Source organism: Ricinus communis, chromosome 10 (assembly GCF_019578655.1).
Source record: "Ricinus communis isolate WT05 ecotype wild-type chromosome 10, ASM1957865v1, whole genome shotgun sequence".
NCBI classification, from domain to species: domain Eukaryota; kingdom Viridiplantae; phylum Streptophyta; class Magnoliopsida; order Malpighiales; family Euphorbiaceae; genus Ricinus; species Ricinus communis.
The window spans coordinates 11,281,688-11,290,975 of record NC_063265.1 but is presented as its reverse complement, the minus strand read 5'-3'; the positions used below and the strand labels follow the sequence as shown (position 1 = coordinate 11,290,975).

Sequence of the window (9,288 nt, the reverse complement as noted above, 5' to 3'; positions counted from 1 at the left end):
CCCACCCATTAACCATTCATGTGAATCCTATCTTATACAATTCATTAAAATCCATTAAACTACTTAACAGTGATGCTTATCACTTGTGGCTCAACTACCTTCTACAGTCACCCACTTAATCATGAAGCATGTCATGATGCTTCTTTTTTTCTTTTTTCCCCAATATTGCATGCTTTTTGGTAAATATTTTCTTCTTTTGTTGTTGTTTTTATCTGTATTTTATTTTATTGTTTTGGTCAATCATTTAGTTGGATTGATCTATTTATAGTTTTGACTTTCCAAAAGCTCTAATTTTCTTAATTTAGCTTATAGGATAATTCTTTACTCTGAAAAGAATGTCATCTCCAAGCTTATCAACTTCCTGGAGTTTAAACCATAATTAGAGTCAATCAACTGAATAAAAAGTTCAGGACATTAATTTAGTAAATTGCTTAATTACTCTACTTTTAAGGAGACCCTCTAACATTACAATAGTCATCCACAAGATTTTTCTTTTTCTTTTTTTTAAAAACTGCAAATCGGATATTTGATTCTGTAGAAATTTCCAGGCAACTGTGCAACTGTCAAAAGTAGGTTCTCATATTAATCTAATATTTCCCCAGCCTTAGCCTAGTACGTGGTTGGCAATATTTAATAATTGAGCCATGTGTGCTGCCAACTTGTAAGTGGCTCACCTCACAATTTTTTGCAAATGGAGGTCCGTTTCTTTTAATATTTATCACCTAAGCTTAGAGAAGTGGAGAATGACCATTTGGTACATTTATGACTTGGTTTATTTCTTAGCAAGTATATAATGATAGACTTGGGAGAGTAATTCATGTACTAAAGAGTACAAATTTTGTACAACCAGTTTTTAAAAGGTGAGGGTTTGTGCATGGATTGATCCCTATTCTTTTTTTTGAAGTCTACATCAAAGTCAGCCTAATTGATGTCAGTTTTGTGGACCATATATTATTAATGGAACCATAGTAATCATATGGGCAAACCCATGTTGTGAGTAGATCAACATGCACAAAATTATAATGCTTATGTGGGCCATTTATTTACTTCTCTTTTCTCTTTCTCTCTAATAGCTGCCATAATATGTGGGCTCTACCACAAGCAATAAAAACTTTAGCTAGCTTGGCAGAAGTCCTTAAGACAACCTCTTTATTGGCCAGCTAATACTTGAACCAGTCACCACTTCTTTTGAATCTGCTATGAGACAATCATATTAAGTGAGAGATGATTTTAGATGTGCATGTAATAGAATAATAAAAGAAAAGGGCATTTAGTGGACTGGTCTTGACAAATATGAGGTGGATAGGAGATGCACATTAACTCCACTTCAACTATGTCATTACACCTGCCTGCAAGCTTCAATGATTGCATCTTTCTGCAGAACTCATAATAGCCAATTGTATCCGCCCTTTTTGCTAGTTCAATTCTCAGTAGATAATGCGCATGGATCTCTTTACTTAACAGATTCACTACTTACAGAATATCTTATATTAAAGCCTCAAAATGATATTTTTCTTCTGCAATTCTTATCACCTTTTGCAATATTTTACCATTTAGGCAAATGGGTAGCGTACATAGGACTCGAGACTACATTTTGAGACTCTACATGCCTCAGGACTTCGCAGCACTAATCACAATAATTACCCATACCAAATCCCCGCAAAGTTGTATACGTTCCTTGTTTTAAGTGTATGGTGGGCTACTTGGATATAAACACGTTGAGAGTGGATTTGCTATCTCTCCCCATAAAAATGGATCGGATAATGATATAAAGTCTCTATAATGAGTATAATGAACTTATAAAAGAATGAAAGAAAAAGAGAATGTATTCTTACACATATTATACATCAACAGCATCAACTGGAAGGGATGTTGTCCTGTGAAGCGAGTGTGGCAGCAATGAACCAGTGCAGAAATTCTTGGCAGTGACCATGGTTCCTGCTCTTGGGGATTCCTTCTTCGCCTCGCAATTTTGGTCCCTTCGAGTATCCAAATTGGGGCAGCTCTTATTCACATCAGTGTGTAAATTTGGACGATACAGCTTCTCGTGGGCAAAAGATTTCAAGAGATCTTCGTTTCTATTTTCTTGAAATGAATTCATTATTGTAGATGAAGAAACCCCATTGCGTATTTTGCAATCTGTATTGATAGAAGTTGAAGATCTTGATGCAAAATCTAATTGTTGATCTCTAAGTTTACTCAATTCAATCTGGTACTTGGCTTTAAGCCATCTTAATTCTTGCTGCATTTTGTTCTCATTGCTATCTTGGAGGTCACTACACACTGAAGGAAGTCTATAAAAAGATCCAGAACCTTTTAAGTATGGAATTGAATTTCTCGAACCAGATTGACTCCCATTTTCCATCTTTACATCATTCTCATCCTTTGTGGAGATTGATTGATCAAACTTCTCATATTCTTCATCTGAATGGCTTCTTCCAGAGCCCATCGGAGTAACTTCACGACTTTCGTGTTGAGCCCAAATTCGTTGATAGTCCACGCAGTCTGAATGGCTCAAAGCATTTGGAGCAACTTCAGTCAAATGATGCTCAGATTCATCAGCAGCCTGAAATGTGATCTCTTCAAATCGGCCATGCATAGAAGCACATCCATTTCTACAACATGGATTATTTGATATAAAATCCATAAGTGAACCATTGGAGGTTCGAGCAGAAGCACAATTGTGACAGAGGGTTAGATTTGCAAAGCGAGGAGTTTCCTCTATGCCTGGCCCTCGCCGCCATTCAGGTACCAAGGATGCAATCTCCTCATCAATCATCTCTGCAATTTTAGTCACATCTTGATCGGTAATATCTAGTTCAGCAACCATTTCAGTAGCCACAGTCAGCGCCGTATCAGTTTCAATGTCAAATGGAAAATAAATATTTCGAATTCGACCTGCAAGAAGATAATAAAGTACTAGATTTTAATAGTCACAAGGGAAGACAGAGAACATAGCAATTCACAGCAAATAGAAAAGAGAAAAGAGGAAAGCAAGTTTGCAAACCATCTTTATCAGCTATCCGGAGTCTCAGAAAGATTCCACCATCGTCTCTCCTTTTCCCTTTTATACTTATGTCAAGATTTGGAGAATGTTCATCATCATGATGCTCAAAGAGTTCAATTCCACTTTGCTCAAACTCAACTGGATAATATTCGAACTCATTTTGAGCTTCATAGCCATAGCCATTTGAGTATCCATTACTGTAGGGATAAGTATCATCATGAAATTCATAGTAAGGCTGCCTTATCAGAGGACCCATTCCATCAAATTCTTCCCCATAGTCAATAGATTTAATATTAGATTCACAATCATCCATTTGGAGAAAAGGGTCATTCAACAACTCCCTAGCTGAGAGCCTAAGTGACACTGTTGCCAAGCATTTCTCCACAAATTGTCTAACTTCTGGATCCTTTACTTTGTATAAAGCATCAGGTTTTCTGCCCTACAATGATAAAGTGGATTAATCAAATCTTTCTCCAATATTGTGTCTATTTTTACAGGAGAGAGAGAGAGAGAGAGAGAGAGAGAGAGAGAGAGAGAGAGAGAGAGAGAGAGGCCTTACAGAGATTACTTTCTTGTAAATTTGTGCAGGATGAGTACATTCACTATATGGATATTCAAAAGTGACCATTTCTAGAATGCACATCCCAAACGAATAAACATCGACCAACTCATTATATGCCTCTTCATACACTTCTGGGGCCATAAACTCTGGTGTACCTGAAGAAAGGGGAAAGCCAGAGAAGAGAAAAATGAAGCATAAATTAATTATTACTTGGGAAATGCTATAGAATTTATTTTTTTTCAGCTGTAGTCATAAGAGATAAATAAGGGACTTTACAGGACGAAGTCAATTGAGCATACCAACACAATGAGCAGCATGCGATTTTCGAAGGATTGCAGCAAGGCCGAGATCTCCAATCTTCACTTCCCCTTGATTTCCATTGACAAAAATGTTATCACATTTTAGATCTCTATGGATCACAGGAGGGTCATGGCTATGGAGATAGAGAAGTCCTCTCAAGATCTGCCTACACCAATGCTTCACAGCTCTAATGTTAACTCTCTTGTGCTTTAGCCGGTACCTGGTAAAGGCAGGAAAAAGGAAAAAGCAACCACTTGAAATGGTACGAAATGGAGAAGATCCACAACAACTTTTTTCTTTTAAAAAAAAAAAAGAAAAAAGAAAGAAAATTGAATCTAATGATTCCATTAGATTTTGATTATTCTTACTGTCTCAAAGTCCCAGAAGTAAACATTTCGGTGACAAAGTTGATGTTTCTATTTGCAGTATCAACCCAAGAAGTATAAAATTTCATAATGTTCTTATGCTTCAATGTCTTAAGGAGATGAATCTCACAGTAGAGTCTTTCAAGATCTTCGGGGCTTTGCAAGAAATCATAGAGCTTGACCTGGTTCCAAGCAACTTCAATTCCTTCATACTCATCAAATGCTCTATAACTGCCTCAAAATTCAAACATCCAATTAACACTCACAAATTAATAAGCAACCATTTTTCCCAAAACTCATAAAAAGATCCAAAGAAAGATGCCAGATTTGGCAAAAGAACACCAAATGGGCATGCGTCAAATTGGAACAAGAACACCAACAAAGTAACGAAAAGAAAGAATCTACAATGGTATCCAAGAAATTCAATATTAAAAAGAAGGAGCAGAACTTTGGACTGCATACACTGTCTTCGAAGCTCCTTTGCCAAGAATTTCATTGTACTGCAAAACAGAAACAAAATGAAATCCCAAAATCAAACTCAATGCTCGGAAAGAGAAACACGGAGAGAAAGGAAGAGAGTTAGGTGCATAATATACTTACTCTGCCATATCTTCCAGTTGGATCAACTTCAACAAATTCAGAGTAGTCTGGCTCAAGATTGGAGGGACAATTCATCATTCTCTAAATCTTTTATCTTTAAATTAGCAAAAACACTTTCCTTTTCTTTTTCTTCTTTTTTTTTGCTTTTATAGCTAAAATTTTGAGGTTCCTCTAAATACTTCTCCTCTTGCTGCCTCTGACAAACAGCAAGAAATGCAACAGCAGAAAAGAAAAGAGAAGATGATTCCTTTTATCTACTTTCCTTCCTTTTTTTTTTCTTTTTCCTTTTCTATAGCCCCTTTATTTTAGAGAGAAAAGGATGAGAGAGGATCCATTATCATTTGCATGAAAGAAAAAGAGAGAGAGGGGCAAGAGAAAGAAAGCGACAAGGATAAACGAAAGGCTATCGCCACAATTTTAAGAAGGGAAATACTTACAGAGCCACCCACCCCCACGCCCCCATGAAACAACATGACATTGTTTTAGAGAGAGAGAGAGAGAGAGAGAGATGGCACTGTGGGGGCCATGACATGCGACAAGCAAATTCCTTTTTTAAGAAAAAGAAAACATAAATCATGTTTGGAAAATTAGATTTTATAAATGGTATTTTTCTTGTTTAGATCAATGGGGAAGATAAAAGATAATTATAAAATCTATTAATTGTTTATTAAGAGTGCTTGTAAATCAGAATTTAAAAAAAAAAAAAAAAAGGGTAGAGTTAATAATTAAGAATATAAAACTTATAACCAGTGCTTTGAAAACAGGATTGGACTGGTTAGTTTAACTGATTGAACTAAAAACTGATAATTAGTTTAGTTTTCAATTGGTCTAAAATTGGATTTTCTAATAAGATGGGACCGGATTAAATTGTTAAAACTAATAAAGCAGTTCAATCGGTTTTTCCAACATACATTTATTAAAATATTATTAAGAAATAAAAGATATATATTATAAGATTATTATAATTTCCATTTAAAAATAATAATTTAAAAAAAAATTAGTTTCTAAACTTTATTTTTATAGTTTTAAATATTTTATGTATAGAGCATAATTCTACTGATACGTTATATTTTATTAGATAATATTAAATTTTATAATTCATAATAATTTTTATTTAATAATTAATTTTTATTAAACCAGTCTAATCGGGTGAATCAGCAAATGGCACTTTAATCAGTTCATTTTTCAAGCTAGTTTTTGAAACATTAATAATTATTCTTAGGTTGCTATTTTTGTCTTAATAGTATTCATAAAATAAATAATAATAATTAATGTGCCAATAATTATTCTATGCATTCTTAAATAAATAAATTAAATCCCTTATTAGACTAATAATATTATTAAAATTTTTTAATTAAATAAATAATTAAAAATGAAAAAAAATTACTTTAGTTCTCTTTCATCCAAGAGGAATGAAGTTAATTATTAACTTTTCAGTAGATAACTCTTTAATAAAATTACCTTCTCAAGAACAAATTTAATAAAAATACATATAAAACAAAGATAAAAAGAGTTGAAATGTTTACTCTTTAACCTCCAATAAAATAGGAGATAAAACAAGTTGATCAAGAGTGTCCTCTTTGGTCTCATCCATTCATTAAGATTGAAAGATAATTTACTATTTTTATAATAAGTATAAGGAAATTCATATAAAGGGAGATACAAATTAAAATATTTTAAATGCTTTTAATTAAGTAAATATATAGAAAAATGATGAAAATAAAATTAGGACCACCCCACTTTGACACTTAAATAAAATATCCAATAACAGTGATTTCTTTTTTGTTATCACCAAAGAAAGCAAGAGTGTCAAATCAGCAAGCATTCTCTCTACTAACTGATTTAATATACTACTTTTTTTCAAGATTAAAAATTATTATATAATTAAGATTCTTAATTATTAATAATATCACATTAAAATACAACTTAAAATGCTATGTTTAGGAATTAAATTATTGTTCAATTATAAAACTTGTTTCTGAATTATAAATTATTATATAATAAACGTTAAAATTACGTATAATTTTAGTATTTTATATGTTGAAAATAAATGAATATAAAATATATTATACTAAAACTATTTATGTCGTGCATGTATATATATAATTTTGATATGATTAATAAATTAATGTATAGAATTTTTTGAGATATATATTTATTTTTTATACATAAGTATTATATTAATTAACCTTTTATATATATTATACTGTTGATAAGTTAATTATTAATTAGAATAATTATAATCATAGAAAATATTATATTAATTATATTTCTAATAATATATTAGCTAATAAGTTAATTTTTAATTATATAATGATCTAATTTTAAAAAATAGTATATCATTATCTTTATTTTATTAATCTAAATATAGTTAATAAATATTATTAAAACGATTTTTATATTATTTTATTAATAAAATCTAATATTGAGAATTTGTTTAAGAAAAAGGTTTAAAATATTTTAAGTTATTGTTTTTTAATATGTCATAAACATAATTCAAATTTTTTTATAATTTCATTTTTATACTTTTACTTATAATTAATATTATAACAATCATTATGCAATATATGAATAACTGACTACAATTTTTTAATTTTGATTAATTTATATTAAAATTATATTTTGAACTCCAAAATTCAGTTTAAATTCAATTAATAGGAAAAAATGGAAAAGAAGAAAATTGAACCTAGAAAGGGCTTTCCCTTCCATGGCCAATGCACAACAATGACCCTTTTTCTTTTGAATTCCTGTAATTGTAATGCCCAAAAGAAATATGAACTAAAATGTTTTTCTCTTTTGGGCAAAATTATTCGATTTGGACAGGTATGTACTCTTCTTCTGTCTTGAACACTTTACAGGAAAAGAAAATTACAGAATACTTAAATGTTAGGTAAAGAACAGAATAACAATCAGTTTGTTGTCATTTGTCAATTTGATTTCATTTCTTCTTTAATTTCTTTTGTCTCATTTACTTTATTCTTTTTCTTTAAGGAGTTGGTGAAATCTCCTTTTATTACATTGGCACAGCATGATTGTCTTTAACTTATGTTCAAAAATTAACATAAAAAATTAATTTTAGAAAAATATTTCTTATTTTAATATCTAAATATTTTTAATTTTTAATTTAATTAAACATGCACCTTAATTTTAATTTTTAGTAATATTTAAACACATTTATACAATATATGTGAATGTATCGAATAAAAACACACGTCAATAGCTGTTAAAACATTACAAAGAAAAATAAGTTGGGATATTTGTAAGATTAAATTGAAAATTAGAATATTAAATTGACTAAATAATTAAATTTTATAAATATAAATATACATTTGGCTTTATTTTTTTTTTGAGTTTGATGAATCCTAAAATTCTATGATGTCTACTCTTAAAATAATCTCATCTCGTTAGTTACTATTGAACTAAATCACCGATAATTAAGATTCATATGTAAATAAATGAAAAATAAAAAGAGAAATACCATGAAAGGACCCACTCTCTCCTCCTAAGAGGTATTTTATTTTATAATATATTAACTTATTAATATAGAATATATATTTTTAAGAAATGAGCATTGGGATAGGATAGTTTAGTTATAATTAATTTTATAAATTTATTTAATTAAAATACCAAATAAATTTTTATCTTAATTAAATTTATTTAATTTTAATTTTATAAATAAATTACATAAAATTTTTATAAAATTCATTTTAGCAAACACAATGGAATGATATAATTACGCGTTTTTTTGTTGCATATCTTATTTTTAATATTTTTATCACATACGATTATCATAGTTCTTTTTTAATTTGACTCGAATTTTTTAAAAACTGAAAAGAAAAATCAATGAATTTAATTGTTAATTTGTTATCAAAATATGTGGTTTTTTAATAAAATATCAAATTGCATGATTCAACTCTCATATTCTAAAATTTATCTTATTTTCATATATTTATAATAGTGATAGCATTTAGTTATTTTATAAATTTGAATTTTTCTTTTTGAAAAAATAAGATAAAATTTATATTAATTGATGAAGAGTATATCTGATAAGTACTTACTATGTTTTTATAATGGAGAGCATAACAAATTACTATAAAATTCGAAATATTAATAAATAAAAATATAAATGCACTAAAAAATGTTAATATCATATATAAAATAAATTAAATTTATAACAAAATAAATATAATAATACTTTATAAACTCTAATAACAAAAAAATATAAAAACTTGAATTACAATTTTAATTACTTGTTTATCATTATGTTATACAACTATTATTATTATTATTTTAATTATAAAATTAAGTTGGCAGATACAATTTAATAAATTTATTAATATTTAATATTAATTTATAAAATCTTAAAAAATAATAACAAACTAATTACTTTTAAGTATTTTTAATTTTTATAAAATTTTAAAATTCTATCAATAGAATAATATAACATTATTTAT

The 9,288-nt window shown here is 29.0% G+C and overlaps 1 protein-coding gene across 4 annotated transcripts; it reads right to left on the bottom strand.

The window, feature by feature from the left end:
- Nucleotides 1-1,764: 1,764 nt before the first annotated feature.
- LOC8288422 (probable serine/threonine-protein kinase WNK9) lies at nt 1,765-5,285 on the bottom strand. 4 transcript variants are annotated; one of them, XM_015715100.3, is made up of 7 exons: nt 4,835-5,285; nt 4,697-4,734; nt 4,238-4,465; nt 3,869-4,089; nt 3,567-3,724; nt 3,008-3,446; nt 1,765-2,898 (listed from the first exon to the last, which is right to left on the bottom strand). In XM_015715100.3, the coding sequence occupies exons 1-7, from the start codon at nt 4,910-4,912 to the stop codon at nt 1,841-1,843; spliced, it is 2,220 nt and encodes a 739-aa protein (XP_015570586.3). In that variant the 5' UTR covers nt 4,913-5,285; the 3' UTR covers nt 1,765-1,840. The 4 variants fall into 4 exon arrangements, with proteins under 4 accessions (XP_015570586.3, XP_048225727.1, XP_048225728.1 ...); XM_048369770.1 differs by having other exon boundaries at nt 4,683-4,734; nt 4,835-5,281; XM_048369771.1 differs by having other exon boundaries at nt 4,365-4,734; nt 4,835-5,279.
- Nucleotides 5,286-9,288: the final 4,003 nt, after the last annotated feature.